Source organism: Peromyscus californicus, unplaced genomic scaffold (assembly GCF_007827085.1).
Source record: "Peromyscus californicus insignis strain IS unplaced genomic scaffold, ASM782708v3 Scaffold_9__1_contigs__length_137607984, whole genome shotgun sequence".
Lineage (NCBI taxonomy): Eukaryota > Metazoa > Chordata > Mammalia > Rodentia > Cricetidae > Peromyscus > Peromyscus californicus.
Window position 1 is genome coordinate 93,617,270 of NW_026294617.1, and position 21,404 is coordinate 93,638,673.

The 21,404-nt window shown below is 44.4% G+C and overlaps 1 protein-coding gene across 2 annotated transcripts in view; it reads right to left on the minus strand.

Moving 5' to 3' along the window:
• Cdc14a (cell division cycle 14A) overlaps positions 1 to 21,404 on the minus strand; it is a 170,207-nt gene that overhangs the window by 124,503 nt on the left and 24,300 nt on the right. For both annotated transcript variants that reach the window (XR_008216438.1, XM_052730935.1), the window contains exon 4: positions 12,669 to 12,761. Coding sequence is in view for 1 of the 2 variants with exons in the window: in XM_052730935.1 (XP_052586895.1) it covers positions 12,669 to 12,761 (93 nt within the window). In the remaining variant the exon portion in view is untranslated. The remainder of the gene's footprint in view (positions 1 to 12,668; positions 12,762 to 21,404) is intronic.

Here is a 21,404-nt window from a genome sequence, read left to right on the forward strand (position 1 = left end):
GCCCTTCAAGCTTCTGTCATGGAAGACTTGAGAAAGACAGGACCAGGTCAGCAAGGTTGAGGCAGGAGAGCAACAAGGAAAAACCTAATAAAGACACAGGAGGCAGAGCAGGAGGATTAGTAAAGACTGAGGCTACCCAGGGCTACAGAGCAAGACTTGGGAGATGGGGGGATGGGGGGATGTAGGGGAAGGGGGGAAGAGGGAGAGGGAGAGAGCCAGGAGAAGAGGAAGTGGGAAGGGAAAGGAGAAAAGATCAAGCACTAACCTGGGGACCTCGTGGCTCCCGTGGGCACAGTCCCAGTGCCTCACAGGGTCACGGTCTATGTTTACTAATGTAGCAACCACAGCTCAAATGCTAAGTATCTTAGTGATGTCTACAGAGCAAGCTGAACAGGAGCTGCTGTTCAGGAAGTTGCAGGTGGAGAGGGTTTTTAATGACTTAATTCACTTTCCACAATGGAAAAAGGATATAATTTAATATATAATATATAAATGTCTATAAATATAATTGAATGCCTTATATCAAATGGAATTTCTTTCTCTCCTTTTGGGTTTTTTTGTTCGTTTGATTGGTTGGTTGGTTGGTTGGTTGGTTGGTTGGTTGGTTTGGGTTTAGGGTTTTGGAGGAGTTTGTTCTTTTGTTTGAGACAGGGTGTAACTATGTAGCCCAGGCTAGCCTGGCACTCGCAATCACCCAGCCTCAGCCTTCGAATGTTGGAATTACATGTGTGTACCACCACATTCAGCTTGTGTGTGTATGGGGGGGGGGGTCTTGAACTAAAATTCACACATTAAAATTATGTAATCCGACAGACTCCACCAGCTCCGATTGGACCAAGAAAGCCTTCATCCAGTAACTGATGGAAGCAGATACAGAGACCCACAACCAAGCACCAGGCCAAGCTTCAGGAGTCCAGTCAAAGAGAGGGAAGAGGGATTATATGAGCAAGGGGGGTCAAGATCATGATGGGGAAATCTACAGAGACAACTGAACCAAGCTCAAAGGAACTCACGTACTTTAGACCGACAGCTGTGGAACCTACAAGGAACCAGACAAGGCCCTCTGCATACGGGAGACAATGGTGTAGCTTGGTCTGTTTGAGGGGCCCCTGGCAGTGGGATCAGGATCTATCCCTGGTGCATGAGCTGGCTTTCGGGAGCCCATTACCTATGGTTGGACACTTTACTCACCCTTGATGCAGCAGGGAGGGGCTGGGTCCTGCCTCAACTGAATGTACCAGGCTTAGCTGTCCCCCCATGGGAGAAGTTACCCTGTTGTAGGAGGGAATTAGGGGGGGGAGTGGGAGAAGGGATGAGAGGGGGAATCTGTGGTTGGTATGCAAAATGAATAAAAAAAATTATTCAATCCAAAATCCATTATAAACCTAAAAAAAAAGGTTTGAGAACATTCGGACTCTCTTAATTCAGACTTAGCAGGCTCTGGCTGCCTATGCAGGGCCCCAAGTTGACACCCAAGCACGGGCTTTTCTCATTCAAGGTTACTCTCAGCAGCCCATTTGGCTGCCAGGAAAAAAGGAGGAAAAGCCTTGAGAGAAGTTTGAAGGTAACACAATGATTGGAATGATAACGTGATAAGGAGAAGCCGCATTATTTGAGCATTTAAAGTAAACAGCTCTTCTTGTGCCTCCAGTCCCAGCTGACTAAAATCTAGCAATGGGAAGTTCAAAATACCGACAGTTTTCCTTCAACTTGACCATGATAGTTAAGCACTAATCATAAGAAGCCAAACAATTACCCACACATTCAGTGCCAAAATCCCGGCCCTAAAAGACCTGCAAAAACATCCCCAGTTCCGATTTTGTCTTGTTTGAGACAGTCTTATCATGTAGCCCAGCTTGACTTCTCTGTATAGTAGAGAATGACTTTGAAGTCCAGATCCTCGTGTTTCTATCTCCCCAGATGCTGGGATTACAGGCATCTGCCGCTATGCCCTAAGTGATACTAGGGCTTGAACCTAAGGATTCAGGCATGCTCGGCAAGCATCCTGCCAACTGAACTACATCCCCACACTGATTTTTTTTAATAAAACAGAACAAAAGAAAATAGCACGCCCCACACACTGTAATGTGAAAACCTCCCCATGGGCTGGAGATGGGACTCATCTGGTAGAGTGCTTGCCTAGCATGCACAAGGCCCTGGGTTCAGTCTCCAGCACCTTGTGTAACTATGTGTGGTGGCATACACACTTGGAATCCCAAGCACTTGAGAGGTAGAAGCAGTTACATCAGAAATCCAAGCCCATCCTCAGCTACAGCTTGAGTCTGAGCCTGAGCTGCGTAAGATCCTTGTCTCAAAAAAGGAAGCAGGGGAGAAGAAAGGAGCTGCCCTATGACGTCATGAACTTTTGGGTTCAATTATATATTTGAATAGTGTGTGTGCATGTGGGGTAAGGCAGAAAGGGGAAAGATTTCTATCCTGAGATACTAGCCTCACCCACTTCCTTCTCCCATTCCCCCATCACTCCACCTCCCGCTCAGACCTCCCCTAAATCATCCACAAACATTATCAGAACAGATCTGAAAAGAGCTACGGTTGCATCTGGCTGGAACTCAGGGGTGAGTGGGTGTTCACCCAGTAAGCCAGGATCAGCACTCAGTTGTCATCTGGAAGAACCACACGGCTGTGTATTTGAAACACTACAGTACCACTTTTTCACAGAAGAGCGGCGACTGCTCCCTGCACGCTCTCCTCGATCCTTTAGCTGCTAGGATTCAAAGAGGAGCTTCGGTTATCTCTGCCTCAACAAAGCTCCAGCCTAGAGACTTCGTTCTGGTCTTTCTCTTCAAGAAATGAAATTGATCTTGGACAAGCCACTGGATCTGTCCAACTGGGTGTCTAGCAGGCCTGAAGCAGGGCTCTCCTGATGAGTGTCCTATGGAGACTCCATCCGCCCTGCAAAAGTGGATCTAGTCTTCTAACCTAACGTGTTTATTTTAAAGGTAAGAGAAAACAGCAAAACCCTCGCATAGACTTTTAAATTTTACCCCAGTAGGATCATTAAGTAACATCGCTTTGCATAAAACTTAGAAGTTTTACTTCCTACTTCATATAGCCTAGTAAACTTGTCCTGTTGGAGAGGAAGCCTGTGGGCCTGCATGAGCACATGTCTGACTGTGAGCTTGCTCCATCCAGAAAGCTATACAAATGGGAACAGCAAACGCCAGGGATGTTCAAGGACACATGCTCAGGACATGGTCTCACGGAAGGCATGGTAAATACACCAAAAGCCACAGTCCCACCATAGGAAATGTCATAAGGATTCTAAGGGGCTTTTTAATTCTTATTTTCATGAGTGCATGTAATAAAGATACATAGTTATATATGCATAAACACACACATCGGGGAGGGGGTTCTCATTCTCTATCTCAGACGGGCCTTGAACCTGTGGCAATCACCCTGGGATAACAGGTATGTGAACATTTGTTACCCTCCCAGCTCTCTCTCTCTCTCTCTCTCTTTTTCTTTATACAGTGTTGTTGTGTACATAATAGAGGGGGTCACATCTGGAGTTCAGAGGACAATTTTGTGAAGCTGGCTCTCTCCTTCTGTGTTTAAGTGGGCTCCAGAATCAACCTCAGGATGGCAGATTTGCTCAGTTGAGCACCTTCTCCTGCTGAGCCATCTCAGTGGTAGGGACTGAACCAGACTTTAAACAGGCTAGGCAAGCGCTCTGGCCCTGAGCTCACTCTGTGACATGCAGATGTGTTTGGTAGCTTGTTTGAGCCCAGAGGAGGCTTGTTTCCAGCGTACCAGCAGGAGCAGATAAAAACAAAATACTGAAAATATTTATGCAGTAAATTGACAGAGATGCCTTCTGCAAACCAAAAGGAAACAGCTATTTTTCCTAGCTCACAGCTAGGAGGAGAGCTGACTATGGGATAGTGGTAGTTGTGCTCCCCGTGGGCAAAAGGCAAGCAGAACACCAGTCTTGGAGAGACTGAAGAACAACGTACAATTTTTAGGGAGCCTGAGCTGTTTCAAAGTCACCGAAAACACAGGCTTACAAGAACAAAAACCTGGCCCATTTACAGGCAATGTCACAAAAGAGTACTTTCCTATCAACCCACTAAAGGAAGGAACTGCAAACAGGAAACCAGTCAGCCGCAGCCATGTCCCGCCCCTCCCTTCCTCTCCGCAGGATGCTATGGTTAGATTTACAAGGAAGCCACAGGGAAGGATGACAGGCCGCTCATCTCTCACATCTGCTGAGTTCCTGCTTTAATAAGTGCTTAATATAAACGCCCTTATTATTTTGAACCAACATTGTTCTTGATAATGTTTTGCCTATCTTTTAAGTAACATGTTGAATCTACAGATTTCATGATAAGTTAAAGCAGTTCAGAAGTTATAATTCACAGATGAATCCTAAGTTCATAAAGAAAGGAAGTAACACGGTTGGTCAGAACAGCAAAACAAACGTGCAATTAGCCACAGACATCAACGTCCAGTAATGTAAACACATGTACACTTCCTTTAACCACTTTTAATTAATTCTGTTCTAACTGACCATGGGATGCCCAGCCCCACTATGTACATCTACAACACAAGCCTTAACACCCAAGGCTCAGGGGACACTGTGGGAGAAGAGGCAGAAAGGACCAGGACACCTGCTGTGAGACAGGAGGCAGATATGGAGTTCAAAGCCAGCTCGGGCTACACGGTGAGTTCTGGACCAGGTTGAGCTATGTAGCACCCTATCTCAAAAAAACAAAAGAAACACCACCACTAAGAATAATGAAGTGATAGTTTTAGCAATTAAATTTCCAAAACTGTAAGGTTCATACCCAACAGATAAGCAAGTAGGGACAGAAAGATGGCTCAGCTGATAAAGTCACTTGCTACAGAGCATGACTCCTGAGTTCAACCCCTGGAAGCCTGGAAGCCCCTGGGTAGAAGGAGAGGAGAGGGCAAAGTCCCACCTGTTGTTCTCTGACCTCTACTGTCGGGCTGCTGTGACACACACGTCTACACACACACACACACACACACACACACACACACACACACACACACACACACACACACACACTAAATAAATAAATAAATAAATAAATAAATAAAAATTACAGCGTGCATAAAATTTAAAATTCCACATAATGCCAACTGTACAAACTAGTTTAAGTACAACAATCTGTTCCTCAAGCCTCAAACACTATGCTTGAAAAAGAAAGAAAAGAAAATCACTATGAATCCTCCTTCTAGCAATCTAAAGACTAAAAATAATCTACTTTTAAAAGAGAACACTTGAAACCATGCCTCAGCACTGGGCTAAGAACAAATACAACAACATTTATAGTTCAGAAACATGTTTTACATGCTATAAAAAAAAAATGCAGACAATATTAAGTGGTAAACTGTCCTGTACCTGTGGTGGGGTCAGCTGAGCAGCAAAATACGCTCAGTAAAGGGGGCTCAGACTCCATTATAGCCCCACGAAAGGAAACACGTTGAAGCTACATTGAAGCTTTTTTTTTTTATTAAGGAAAAGAAAAAAGGAAGCCTCTCCCCACAGCTTCTTGTTAAATTAATCTCTTTTTAAATTCCCCATCCTCTCCTCCGTGCTTTCCCCTTCTGTGACAACTTCCTTACCAACTTGGCCTGCTGGGATCGGCCATCCCAGTCCCCCCCACCCCAACTCCATGTTTAGCCCCAAGTCCTCACAGTAACAGCAGAAGGTAGGAGTCATTTACCTTCAACTCTTTGAACTCTGCACCTGTTGCGTGGTATCTGTTCCAAAGCATTTATTGACTGAATTCCCATTTCTCCAAGCTTCATATCTACTGCATATTTTTCACAATTAATTTACTGCTCATGTGTTCTCCTTTTTTGTGTGTGGTTTGGTTTGGTTTGGTTTGGTTTGGTTTGGTTTGGTTTGGTTTGGTTTGGTTTTGGTTTGGTTTGGTTTGGTTTGGTTTTCAAGACAGGGTTTCTCTGTGCAATGGCTCTGACTGTCCTGGAATTCGCTTTGCAGACCAGGCTGGCCTCAAACTCACAGAGATCCTCCTGCCTCTGGCTTCTGGGATTAAAGGTCATATTTTAAGCTGAATTTTTTTAATATGTATTTATTTACTTATTTATATTCTTTAGAATCCACCATGGTGTCGTGAGGTTCATAGGAGCTAAATAAATATTTAATGAAGTAATCAAAACCTGACTACACATCTCACAAGAGAGTTCATTTGGTTTAAATAGATTCTTCCTTCAAACATGAAAATCCCATCCTGGAGGAGGAATGGAAAAAGCTCATATTCACATCTGAAGAATCATAACAAGCAATAATCGGATTAACAACCACCTGATTGCTACTGAGCCAAGGAAGGACTTGTGCACACACTGGGTTGGCAAGGAGCAGGGTCACAAAAGGAGGGAGGGAGGGAGGGAGGGAGGGGGCTGTCAGATGTTCAGACCTGTGGTCAAGGGTCTAAGCACAAAACAAGGACCAGGAGGAGGCAACTGACACAGAAAACTTGGGAAGGCCACACAACCTCCCTCGCCCCAGAACTTCCAAGGATTTCTAACTGCTTAGAACACGGTTGCAACATCACCTTTATAGGCAAGGCCTCCTTCAGCCTCCATGCCCTGATTAAACATCGTATTATTATCCCTGTTCCTAAAGATGAGAGAACAGGAGTTTGAATAAGTAAAAGCTTGCTTATGACATACAGCTACTGTGTGGGTTCAAAGCCGAGTGGGTTCACTACTACTCATGGCACACAGCTGCTGAGTGGGTTCACATCTGGCTGTGCCACGGTGCTGCTTTCCAGCCAGATGGGGAATGGCACCTTCCAATTAGAAGGTGGCATACTAGCACAACAAAACCGTACTAACAGCCTTATGTGTAGTCTACAAAATAAGAGACAGACATGCATGGTTAGAAAGTCCACAAACCTCAGCCTGGTCGTCCCCAGTGCAGACATAATGTCTGGCTCGGGCTACACCCTGTTAATCTATGATGTAGATCTCCAGCAAGGAAAAGATTTCAAGGTAAGCACAGGAGGCGACAATGGGGCTGTCATCCCTGCTTAAGCATCCTCAGCATCTCTGAAAATCATTTGTTTCCTCTTGCTTCGGGCTGACTGGACTTGAACTCACTATGTAGCCCAGGCTAACTCAAGTTCACCATTCCTCCTGTTTCAACCTCCCAAATCTTGGATGTATAGACATTCACCACTATAGCTAATCAAAAATTCTTAATTCTTAACTCTAAACTTAATTTTTAAACCAAAAAAAAAAAAACCCACATTTATTATAATTTCTCATACATATATACCCACCCCCTATTTCTTCAGACATCATGACCTGGACCAAATTCTCTTTGACCTAACTGTTACAGGCCTGTGAACTAAATACAATAACACAGAATAAGAACTTGATCTTGAACTTCATGGCAAGAGCCTCAATAATTTAATTTTTTTTAAGATTTACACTTATTTTTTTTATTTTATGTATATGAGTATTTTGACTGCATGTGTGTCTGTGCATCACATTCATGCACAGAGACCAGAAGAGGGTGCAAGATACCCCTAGAACTGGAATTACAGACAGTTGCTAGCAGCCAGGTAGGGGCTGGGACTCGAACCCGGGTCCTCTGGAAGAGCAGTCAATGGTCTTAACCACTGAGCCATCTCTCCAGCCCCTCATTAATATAATTTATGAAAGCTATTTTCTTCAAGTCACATGAGAACGTTTGGGTGTTCCTGTGATCTAAGCATCCTGATTCTATAACTACGCCAAGTAATGCACTGGCGAGGAACTACCTTATTCAAACGTGAGCCGTCTGATTCCAGAGTCTATACTAGCACAATAAAAGGTGACATACTAGCACAATAAAACCATACTAACAGTCTTATGCGTAACTACAAAATAAAAGACAGACATGCTTGGTTAGAAAGTCCACAAATCTCAGCCTGGTCATCCCCAGTGCAGACATAATGTCTGGCTCGGACTACACCCTGTTAATCTATGATGTAGATCTCCAGCAAGGAAAAGATTTCAAGGTAAGCACAGGAGGCTACCTTAGAAAGTGAAGAGACCTCACCAGTATATATCACTATGATCTCCAGCGACCACATCCATCTAGCAGCCTGGCCTTACTGTGAGTCCCCAATGAACATGAGGTTTCTCTGTATTTTATCTTTTTCTTTCTTTCTTTCTTTCTTTCTTTTTTGATAACAGTTCTAGAAGAAAGGGCTTTAACTAGACTCGCCATGCTTACAGACAAGGAAACAAACACAAAAGCTTCTAAGCCATCCTGGAAATCACCTACGAGAGAAACTGTAAACAAAGCTCAGCCTCGGGAAGGTAACCAGTACCATGGAACTAGCTGCTAAAAAATGGTTCCAAGAGCTGGGCTATACCTGTGCCAGTGGAATGCTTCCTAGCATACTTGACATCCTGGGATCGATCCCCAGCCCTGCAGAGAGACTGGGTGGGCATGGTGGTCTGTGACTATAGAATCAGAAGTTCAGAGTCACCCTGACCACACAGCCCCAAGATATATCTAAGACCCTGGTTTTTTTTTTTTTGTTGTTGTTGTTGTTGTTGATTTTGTCTCTAATAATAAGTTGTATGAAATGTGCATTTTACCATCAAAACAATTAGAATAATGAAAGTTTTTTTTTAAAAAAAGACAAGTCATTCTTATTTGTTATGCCTGTATCAATTGGCTTACACATGGCCTCAGATATTCTGAGAAAGGGAAAGACACCATTTATACCTTACGTCCAACTTGCCCCTTCACAGTGGGCTTATTCATCCAATGTTTATCTATAGCCATCTACCTTGCAGCCAGTGTGGCCCTGAACTGGATGTGTGGTGCTCAGACCCAGCTAGGAAATAGCTGCTGCTCGTGACACCCGACCTTTCCCCACTGGACATTCTAGTGTCTTCCGTGTGGTCACCTCCCACCCTAGACCTACCCGTGATTCAGCACAGCAGGAAGCTTCTAGGACTCTGCCTCAGCCTTGTGGCCAGCTTCCAACTCAACTAGCAAATGCCTGGACCTAACCCCTCGTTAAATATTTTATCATCCTCCAGACAGGGCAATGAACAAAACAGATAAGGTCCCTACCCTTTGGTCTGGGAAAGAGATAATAAGGAGGCAATCGCATGAGCACATGAGTAACTTCAAAGACTGGGTGCTACCAGGAAAATAAAAATAGCAAAGAACTAGGAGGTGAACAGGGTTGGGGAGCAGGGCAGAGTTTGAGAAAAAGCTCCAAGACAGTAACTTTGGGGGAAAAAAAAAAAAAACAAGTATGCAAAGGTCAGAAGTAAGAATATTCTAGATAAAAGGCTGGGCGTGGTGGCGCACGCCTTTAATCCCAGCACTCGAGAGGCAGAGGCAGGTGGATCTCTATGAGTTCAAGGCCAGCCTGGTCTACAGAGCGAGTTCCAGGATAGGCTCCAAAGCTACACAGAGAAACCCTGTCTCGAAAAACCAAAAAAAAAAAAAAAAAAAAGTTCTAAATAGAGGCTTCAGGTGAGAGAAGGTGTGTGGTATTCAGTTAGAAGGCCAGCATGACGGGAGGACAATGGGCATGGAGGTCATGATGCCACACAGGTGCCAATCAAAAAGGAATAGATGCCAAGAACAGTCAGCCATCAGATTAAAACCAGGGTCATGGTGTGATCTCACTTGCATTTTTTAAAGACCACCCTGACAATTACATGGAAAGTAAGTTCAAAGGGAAACAAGAATACGAAAAGGAATGCAGGAAGAAATGCTCGAAGCTACGGGAGTAATCAAGGAAACAGATGGCAGTGTCTTGGCCTAGGTAACAGCAGTAAATGGAAAGTTGCATTCTGGTTCAATATGCATTTTAAGAGTTCGAGGCAGTCACACTTCTGATTAAGTCTGTAATGTGGGGTGAGGGGACTGAGGAAGAGAAGTGACAACTAACTTTTGATCTGGCTCATCAATAGTAAGAGTTAACTTTTCTGAAACAGGGGTGGTTAGTGGGGAAATGAGTCAGTTTGGGATAGACAGGGGAAGGGTATGCTTTGTTACAATAAATTTGTGATAATTTAGATATATAATGTGGTGCTTTCCAACAGACAGTTGGATGTTTGACCTTCATAATAATTCTGCACAATAAGCAGGGAAGCCCTGCTATTATCCAAATCTTATCAATGAGAAAATGAGAGCTCAGAGAGGACCTGTCTCAAGGCGTGAGTCAACGCCACTGCAACGATGGCTGGCGGCACATTTAAAGAGACTCGTCTTCACTCTTCGGGTCATCGCTCTGATAAAACACATATACCTGCTTTGTCTCATGGATTACATGGCTGCTCCCAAGTTAGAGGCCTGTTCACAGCCAGAGAAGATTCCCTCATAAGAATGAGACTTCCCCTCCTAGCAACACTAATAAAATTAACTGATACGTAGAACTCCTATTACTATCTTATAAGAATTGTGTCAACAATTAAGTGCATACAGATACATGAAGCAAAGGCATAAATCTCTCTTAAGAAACAACCACAATTCTGAAGGTCATTTTTATATAACAGTTTTTTGGTTTTGGTTTTTGTTTTTTTAATCTTTCTAAGGAGCACATTTACAAAATCAGAAAGGTCAGCTGGGAAATGGCCAAGACAAGAAAAATCACTTTACACTCAGGACTGTGACTAGGTGTAAGACAAGCTCACGCTGTGCTCAGCACTTCTCCCACCAGGCCAGACCTGCTCTTTCTCCTAGGGTCGCTTTAAAGTGACAGAAACGCCTCCATTTGTTTATCTCAGGCTACATTCTCCTGAGCTCAATGCAGGTGTAATAGCTAGACGTCAGTTCAAAATTCTAGCGGTAGCTGGTGAAAGCCCACTCTAAACAAAGCTGGATGACAGGTGGGAAGGTAAGAGGAAGGAAGTGGGGAGGGGGGAGAGGAGGGAGGGAGGGAGGGAGGGAGGGAGAAAGGGAGAGAGAGAAATATGCAAATGGATACCTGACAGAGGTCTTTTATGACAAAGGACCTAAGAATAACATGCTCACAAAACATCACAGCCCCATAGGAAAGACATGCTTGGTTCATGGCTTGAGTCGAGAGATCAGTACAGCCTTTCCATATTTAATCATGCTGTCAATCAAGGGAGTGTCAATTATCAGTGTAAGGTTAAAAAAAAAAATAGCGTGCCTGCTTAACTCAGCAACTAGCATTTCACCAACCCTTCCCACCAAGAGCTGGCTTTTCATGTATGCTCTTAAGATAAAAAAAACAATAGCCTGACTGGCACCACAAATCATTCTCGTATCCTAAGGAGACTTGGAAGGAAATTTAGGAGTCATGGTAGCCAACCCACCCATTTTACAGACAAGGAGAAAAAATAAAGCGGAGAGAGAGAAGGTGACCTGACCCCTTCAGCACAGAACCCCTTCAGGACAAAAAAGCCATCTTTTATTGATTCTTAGCCTCTGCTCCTCATACTTTCCCGTGCTGTCTATAGAAGAAGAAGAAGGAAAGGGGCCACCAGGGGTGACCCCGCAGTTTACAAAAGAAGTGAAAAGAACTAGGGACTCAAGTCCCGGAAGCAAGCCCCAGGCTTACACGTGACTATCAGCTTGTCCTCTTCCCTGCCGGCAGTGCCACTGGCCCCTCCCCCTGCAACTTGGACTTGCTGTGACAGAGCACGGCGCCTTCCCTCGAGGTCTGCAAATGAGGCCTGGAAAGCTCACACAGAGGCAAGATTCAGGCTTCAGAGACACACCGGTCTTTCCTGGGGATGAGCGGAAATGCCAGCATCCTCCCTTGCCTGTGAACCAGCATATTCGTCCGTGGGCATCACATACAGCCCTGAGGAGCTAGTCCAGGGTAGAGGTACATTTTAGCCCTGGTGACTTCTGTCTTCTCTTGGACCAGTCCCAGCATATCCAGAAACTTCCAGAATCTGTGACATGCTCAGATAGGACTCATACTGACACTTTTGTGCTTTTAGAGAACAAAACTTCTACTCAAACTTCGCTTTTATAAAGATCATGTTGAGTAATTAGGGAGGCTGTAACATTTGCATGGTTTATATTCCATTTTTCTATTGCAAATGTTTGTATAAATGAATGCATGGATTGATAAAAAAAAATTAACAATAATAAGCCTCTCCTTTGCTGTCTAGAATGTGCTCTATCTCCCCAACCCCTACAAAAAGAACACCTCCACAATATTATATTTCACTCATATACATATCTTTTCCTATTGGGTATATCCTCGCTAGGTATAGATGTTCTTTGCACTAAAATGCTGATAACAGTAGAATCCGAGCTACACTCATGATTCCAAGAGTCTCTCACTAACTATCCAAAAATAAACCTATATCTAGACGAGATGGCTCATGCATGAAATCCTAACACTACCGAGGCTGAGGCGAGAAAACTATCTACAATTTAAGACCAGACTGGACTACTTAGTAAGTCCCAGGCCAGCCATAGAGAAGACTCTGACTCAGAACAATCAAAAACAAAATAATTAATAATAATAATAATAATAACAACAGAGTAAGTACTCCATTGATGTCAGTCCACTTTCCATTCCTAATCAGTATCCCTCCTGTCCCACTGGAACGGGGCCTGAGATTTAACAGCAGTGTTAGCTGGAGGTTTAACTGAAACATCGTGGCTCCGCCCACTTGATCACGGAAAGCATCCCAAATCAAGTACTCACAGCGTAAGCACCTATCAAGAAGGCTGCGTTCGCTCGTTTCCGCTGGTCGAAACAGGTGTAGTGCACTATTTTCTTTCTTGATAAACTGTATGACTAGAAGGGAAGAACAAAGGGCGTTAGCACAGGACAGACAGACGCAGGTCACCGTCTTCTCTCAACCTCAGCATGTGGAGCAGTTCCTACAAGGTGCCTGCCACCTTTCGACTCCTGACTCCAAGCTACCTGGACATGAGTGTGTGGAGCTGAGGGCCCTCCTAGCTCACTTGCCTGGAGGGGAGGGGGAGCTACTCACTTTTCTGCAGTCCACCTGAATGTGAGAACTGACAATTTAACAAACATGGACTTCTCTGAGAAAGGACAGCAGTGCAGTTAGAAATGACTAAATCGTTGATTCTCCGTTCGCGGGAACCGTGCCTGGTCATTTATTCCTGATCTTACACATTGACTCAGCCACTCTTTTTATTCTTGGCATAACGCTCTCCCTGAGATGTTGATGGACCTTTCATATCTGACAGTTTAAGCTATGTCAACCACCCTATTGTCTTCTCTAAAACTTTTCTTTTTAGAGACCAAAATTAAAATTTTCTTTCTAGTATAGACTCAAATCGCTCCCTTTTAATTAGCTAACAGTAAGTGATGAATGGAAAAAAGAGGAACCCTCAAAAGGATATCAATGAACATCATAAATCAACAGCCATATATTAAATTCATGAGCTCAATCATCAAGCAACTGCTGTCTGCCAGGCAATCTGCAACATGCTCAAGTATCTAAGTAAATCCAAAAGAAAGCCAAATGGTTTGCTGAACCCATGCTAAACATGAAAAATAACCATTACATCTGCTGAATTCAATCAAATTATTAGTCACCATTCAAATCTAGAGAACACGGATGTGGCTCAATTAAATGTACACAGTTTCCTTGGGCTGCAAGACTATTATGGGATAGTGACAAATGACAATTTAAATGTAGGCACATAAGCCTACACTTTCAGGGACTGTTCCCATAGTTCCATAAATACAGGCACACAAATGCCATTGAATACTATCTGTAAATTCACATAGAAAACATAAGTAGATTTTTATACCCTACACACTGTGAACACCAGCAACCAAAAATCCACTACCATGTTATTTTCTAAAAGGAAAAGAAAGCAAAATCAAAGAACCAAGGTGCATTATTTTAACTTATTCATGAAGGCTGGTAGCTACACATATCCCAGCTAGAGGTCAAGACATTCATCCCCCGCTTCGGACATGCATAACTACAAATCACATTTTCTGAAAACAGTTATGTCCTTGTGAACTGAACTTTTGAAAGTTAGTGCCTGACTCAATCTGTTATTATCAAGGATCTTTTTTAGTATGAAGCAAAAAGAGAGAAAAGTAGTTGTATTTAATTCAATTCCATCAAGTGTATATACTGAAGTTATTCTAAAGACTTCAGTACTAACTGGATGGTGGTGGTGCATGCCTTTAATCCCAGCTCTCAGGAGGCAGAGACAGGGAGACTCTGTGAGTTCGAGGCCAGCCTGGTCTACAAAGCGAGTTCCAGGACAGCCAGGGCTGCACAGAGAAACCCTGTCTTGAAAAAACAAAAACAAAAAGGTTATTATCGATGCTGTTCATACATGGCTCGTTGCTTTCTCAATTTTGAATTACTGAGTTTCTGGCATTTCTTATTCAATTTTACTGTTTGTTAGTTAATATGTTGTGCCACTTATTGTTCTTCACCAGTAAGTTGAGGGTTTTGTTTGTCTATCTGTCTTGTTTTGTTTGAAGCAAAGTCGCACGATGCAGCCCTGGCTGGCCTAGAACTTGCTATGTATAGCAAGCTGGCCTTGAACTCACAGAGATCCACCTGCCTCTGTCTCTCGATTGCTGTGCTCTCCATCAATAAGTTATGATCGAGGAGGATCTTTAACACCTCCCTGGCCTCTGAGTCTCCATCTCTAAAGACTGCCTTACGCCAGTGAGGCTTTGCACATGGGTCAGACTGAGTAGGAGGACTCAGCAGCTCCCAGCTTCCTGCTCTTGCATGGCATGTGTCCCTAAACTACTGTGAGGGGGAACGATCAACAGCCTATGCTGAAGCCCGGATTCCCTTTCTTGATGCACTTCTCTAGGAAGCATTTTGGTGTCACACCAACACTATGGTTTTGTTGTGTAGATTAAATCTACTGGTCAAGAGTGACAGTTCATACTGCTCTTCTCTCGTTATGAATGTTCATCTCTTGGTGGAGTTGGTGGTGTTTTGGGTTTATTTGTCTGCTTTTGTTCTATCTTCTTTCTTTTAGACAGAGTCTCATGTAAGCTAGAGACTTGTAAGTCTCATGCAAGCTGGCCTTGAACTCACTTTGCAATCAAGGGTGACCTTGAACTCTTGTTCTCCTACCTCTACTTCCCAAGTGCTGGGATCACAGGGGTGCACATCAACCCAGTTGCATGGTTCTGTTGGTTTATTTTGGGTTTGGGGTAAGGCTTTTTTTTTAATTTCTATGTTTCCTTGTTCTCACTCTCTCTCTCTCTCTCAATCTAAACTATATAAACTATGAAGTCCACCTTGAGATGGAACCATGACAAGACTTTCTTGTCATGGTGTCTATAAACGTTTTTAAAGTGAAGATAACACAGGTTCAATTTTCTAAAAAACTTACAGCTTCTTAAATTTTACGAGCTTTCAAAAATTACAACAGATAGTATTCTTCACAAAATCCATCTAGATGTTAACTGTTCTTTTATTTGTCTGGGGGGGGAGTGGGGGGGTGCATCACAGCACACACCGAGGGCGGAGAACAACTTCGCACTGTGCTCTTGCGGCCTTCCACCATATTAAGGCTGGGTCTCTTTTACTGTGTCTGCTGATGTGCTGTGGACTCCAGACTAGCTGGCCACAGTCTTCCTGGCAGTCCTCCTGACTCCACTTCCCATCTCACTATAGGAAAGCGGGGAGACAGACACACAAGCCACCACAGCCAGCTCCTTCCACAGGTTCCAGGAATGACCTCGGGTCATCAACCTTCTGAGGCTAGTGTTTCTTTGTGTGAGCCATCTCCTCAGCCCTAGAAACTTTAACTATTTCCAAATATTTCCCATGGAAAGCTGCCAAAGGAAGCAAACTTTTGTTTGTTGAAGCTAACAGCTGATTTATAGAGGAATTTTTGGAGCATTTGTACTGCTCAGATGTTTGTGGACTTAATTTTCAGAGTTTAGATCTTCAAAGCTCTACAGCTGAGAAATGCTTTCCATGTAGTGAAGCGTGGTCACTATCTCCCAGGTCAGACCACAGTGAAGTCCAGCCACTGTCCCCCCCAGGTCAGAACACAGTGAAGTCCAGCCACTGTCGCCCCCAGGTCAGACCACAGTGAAGTCCAGCCACTGTCCCCCTAGGTCAGACCACAGTGAAGTCCAGCCATTGTCCCCCCCAGGTCAGACCACAGTGAAGTCCAGCCACTGTCCCCCCAGGTCAGACCACAGTGAAGTCCAGCCACTGTCCCCCCAGGTCAGACCACAGTGAAGTCCAGTCACTGTCCCCCCAGGTCAGACCACAGTGAAGTCCAGCCACTGTCCCCCCAGGTCAACCACAGTGAAGTCCAGGCACTGTCCCCCCAGATCAACCACAGTGAAGTCCAGCCACTGTCCCCCTAGGTCAGACCACAGTGGAGTCCAGCCACTGTCCCCCCAGGTCAGACCACAGTGAAGTCCAGCCACTGTCCCCCCCAGGTCAGACCACAGAAAGTGGAATTCTTGCCCACCAAGTCAAAACCAATCCAAGTGGATGACAGCAGATGAGAATCTGGCCAGCTGTAGCCCTGTCTAATGCTCCCCTCACCTCAGCCAGGCTCCCTCCTATAGACACCCTCCCTGTCCCCTAGCGGCACCAATGATAATGTTCACGAGAAGACATCCTAACACTACAGTGAAAAGCACTGGAGATAATAAAACATTTTGTCAGTTATCTGGCTAATATTTTGTGCGAATGGACTGATAAGAAAGAAACCTTTAATGTTTTTCCTTTCGAATATGGAAAAAACACCACCCTTTCAACCAAACACACCCGACCTGTTATGCAATCCCAGCTCCCTAGAAGGAGCACCACCGTCCAGTGGGGACACACCTACGTCTCTCTCAGCACCTTTCATGAAGACGATGGTTCATATGGACAGGGTCAAGGATGCTCTGGGAGACAAACCTCCAAACATAGCACAGGAAGCTTCACCCTGCGTGTGAATGAGCGGCACCAGTCACGGGCTGGGGGCCCAGAGTGCGTTCCCAAGAGGAAAGGAAGCTGGGCGACAGCATTCATCTCTCTGCTTTCTGAACAACCCTTCACACTCTTGACCTCCACCTTGACCTCCCCCGCCATGATGGACCGCGCCCTCAGGCGGCCAGGCTGAACAAACCTTCCTTCCTTAAGTGGCTTCCGTTCAGGATTTTGTCACAGCAACAGGAAAAGTAAATAACAAGATAGAAAAACCTTGTCCCTTTGGGGAGAGACCGAATTTAGGCACCACAGGCGTCTACTTTATAAATGAACCACCAACATTTTCTGAGATTCTGCCTCGAGTCCAGGGGAGAGCCTCTCGGGCCTCTGGCAGGACATCGGCCTCCTCTTCACCCCTGGTCCATCTCCTCTGCAGTCTCCCAGGTAGACCTGGCTCTCCAAAGAGAACATCTGCAAAGTCACGAGCATACATCTGGCTTCCAGGAAGCTAGCCCCATTCTTACTGATTCTTTCATTCCTTCATCTGAGATGCTCGGAGATCACAAAACCACTGTCCAGGGGCAAAGCAGATGTGAACACTGGTCAAACCAAGTCAGTCTTACACACCAAAAGGAAAACGTCTCCGAAGGAATACTAAGGTAAAAGGCCTCTGGCCATCTCACGGCCAAAGCACACGCGACAGCCACTACCCATCTGTATGTTTTAGATTTTCATCTTGAAACTGGCACGTATAGCCTTCTGAACCTTCTCAATCGAAGCAGACAACCGGCCCTAGCAGCAGCAGCAGCAGCAACAACAGCAGCTACTATCTGTAAGCCATTTGCTACATCCCATCATTTCCCACGGCAACAGGAGTGATGCCAGAGGGGTCCGGTTCAGCAGCACTCGGAGTGCGTCTCAAAGCAGAGGTCCCAAGCAAGGCTGAAATATAATAAGGCATGGTGCACTTTATCAGAACATAAGCCAGGAACCAGGAAAGGCCTGCAGCAAACACTTACACAACCATGTGTGGGAGGCAGGAGGAATCCAGAACTCTCTTGCTGAGGCTGATAATTGGTGTAAACCTCAATTATGAGGCCATAACAAGTTTTGTGGCTCAGAATTTATTAAATAAGTCTTGGGCTGAAAAGGTCAGCGTTATGAAAATTTTTCAGAAATAAAAAAATAAATAAAATAAACTTAAACCTAAACTCCATTATATTTTATTATTATATTATCATATTCCATTTCATGCTTGCAGGGGACTGGTACAGAAGGCCCTGGAGAACTTAGAAGGCATTGGCTGTTGGGCCCACCCAAAGTTCCTGACTCAGTGGAACAAAGCCTGGGAAATCCACTAGTCTACATTTATTGGTAAATTCTGGAAGAATATTATACACAAATATGATGCCCCCTCTCCCCATCCCACTCCCCTTGAAAATGCTGTGATTACAAAACCATGCAGTGAATCAATTTGCCTCCTGAAAAACATTCTTGTGAAAGAATTCCAAATCATGCTATCTTACCTTTTAAAAGCACATTACAGAAAAACATTTCCACAGACTCCTAAGAAACCTTTGCCACGATAAACGAATACTATCCATTACAGGCAATGCCACCTCACAACCGAGGTCCCTCAGGGGTCTCATAACTAAGCCACTGCCAGCAGAGTTATTCCAGAGGCTTAAAATTCAGATACCTGCAGGGTCCTAGAACTCAGAGTGGGCCGGGTCACAAACAACAAAAGCAGTTCCTACCAAGGCACATGGAGCTCAACACTGTTGTTGCCATGCAAGAACTGGGCACAGCATCGTCAGATCCTTCAATGTACGAAAGGAGGCCCAAATCCAAAATTCTGTGTACATTTTCATACGTTGCTGACCACAGATTTAAGTTTCTTTCTTTCCTTCTTCCTTCCTTCCTTCCTTCCTTCCTTCCTTCCTTCCTTCCTTCCTTCCTTCCTTTCTTCCTTTCTCTCTTTCTTTCTTTCTCTCTTTCTTTCTTTTTTCTTTAAATAGATTCACTGTGTACCCATGGAATATGCTCTGTAGACCAGGCTGGCCTTGAACTCACAGAGATCTGCCCTGCCTCTGCCTCCCAAGTGCTGGAATGCATGCCACTCACTGCACCTTGCTCAAATTTAATATTTTTTCTTAAGAGAGCTTATCCACCCCGGGGCATGTCTGTAGACAGAATGCCAACCACTGTGCTGTGCCCGGTTGCCAGGCTAAGGAAGTTCGACCACTCCTATCAGCGTGGACCTGAGCAGCTGCTCCAGGAAGACTTTATGAGGGGAACCCTGTCTCCAGCAACACGTGTGATCTCAAGTTAATGACTATCTGATGCAAACTCTCCACTAAGGCTCCTTGTAAACAAGGGGACAACTACTCAGGGAGGCAATCGCAGGACACGCGCTCTACAGTAACTGCTTCGCTTGACAAGCTGAAGAAATAGTCGACGGAAGAGCATCTGTCGATTTACATCGCCAAACCTAGAGAGATTCCGAAATACTCGACAGAAGAGCATCTGTCGATTTACATCGCCAAACCGAGAGAGATCCCCAGACCTGCTTTGCTTACCTGAGTATGAAAGTTTTGTGAGATTCACATAAGTCATGATGAGTACGTGGTGTATCAGCACATATAGTTAATGGCATTTGTCAAGCAGGCAAAGTGACGTGACAGACTGATTGATACAAAGGTCAAGGAGAGGATGCCACATACACGTCTTCTGTCTTTGAATGAAAAACTATGTGAAGGGCTGCATTCAGGTGTAGGAGTAACTTAACTCTACGGGACAAACAAGCCATGGACACGCAGAGGTAGAAGGAAAGGAAGTCATGCTAACAAGGGAATAGCACAGCCTAGCCTTAGGTGACAGTGGCATACACCAATCATGCACTTGTTCAGCTTAGGTCGGGACACCACAAACCACTGAAGCATCCAACCACAGACTGTGATGCAGGCAGGTGCAAAACTAACAGAAACAGAGCGAATGGGTCACATAAAGAACGCCGATTCTTAAGCGGCCTTTTGATAAAGTTGCTCAAAATGCTAGACGGAAAATAGTTGAGTCATTTGGTTAGGATAGTATGTCTAATTGAGCTATGTGAATCAATCCAGGGAAAGGAAGACACAGCCAGATTAATATACTCCTTAATAAGAAATACAGCCCATGCACATCTCTAAGCAGGCACGTGTTGCCAGTGATGGTGGTCAGATTAAGGAGAGCAGAGCACAGGGCTATGGCCAAGGCATCATTCTCTTACTGATGACTAGGTTAGCCCAGCAATGCCCATGGCGATCAGCACCTCGACAGCCACCGGGGGTCACTACCAAAGCAATAAAGTGAGCAGGTCTTCCAGGGAGCCACCAGGACTCTATGTGTTTACCTCCAGCTTTCTCAGGAAAGGGACATTCTTGAACATTTTCTTTGGCTGCACAAGATAAAATATGGTCCATGTTTTGCTTGGAACTATGATAAAAACAGGTTGAATTTTTTATTTTAAAAGAAAACAAGTGTTTCTTTATGGTCTATTTTTGTTTCAAACCCAGTAGATTGCATTAAAAGATGGCACATTTGGTCAAAAAAAAATCACTCATAAAATTATTTCTCAGTAGGCAGGGGCAGGAGGATAAGGAATTCAAGTCCATCCTCATCCTCAGCTGTACAGTACGCTCCAGGCCAGCCTAGGTTACATGAGACCCTGTCCCCAAAGGGTATGGGGGTATATGTGCATGCGCATGTGTGTGTTTGACCATTCAGATCATACAGTTGAAGGCACTTGAGAATTCTCTTAGGGTCTTCCAGCCTGAGGGTTTCTGAATGCATACAAAACATCCATGCCTTGCTTTATGAGCTCCAAATGTGTGTGTTCCCATGAGTTACCATCCTGCTACCACTTAAAACTACATGAACTGGCTCCAGAACGTAGCTCTCTTTTCTTCTCCCCCAAGCCCATCAACCTGAAACACAAGAGAACTGCATGAGGAGACCTCAACATGCTTTTGTGGTTATAAAAAGAGGGTGTCTATCATGACATCAAAAGAGTTCTTGTGGACAAGCACCTGAGAGCGTGGCAGCTGCCTGGGTTCCAGGATAGAATTACTGCCCTGATTCATTCAGCAACAAGGGCATTCCCAGAACCCACCCCCTGCCAGGCCCCTCAGTGCTTCAACACAATCCTTTCTTCCAGGATGCCTGCTCTTCCTGCCCTTTTATCCTGGAGAGGTAATGGGGGAGCTTTGTACAGGTCTCAGAATATTCTTTGAGTCCTTTCTACATGGTCCAAGATTACTGTAATTGTTTTGTTGATTCAGAGCGGCAGTTGTGTTGGTTTTTTTTTAAGTTGCTACCCTAGAAAACGTCTCCTCTCTTCAAGTTTTTTAACCCAAGCTGAGAGTTTCTGTTTCTCTGAAGAAAAATAAAATCAATGATTAATAACATACCAACTATGTTAAGAAAGGCTTGTGCCATTGTATTGCTTCTATTAAATTTTCAGGCTTCTCAATTAGCTTTGATTTTTCTTAACTGAT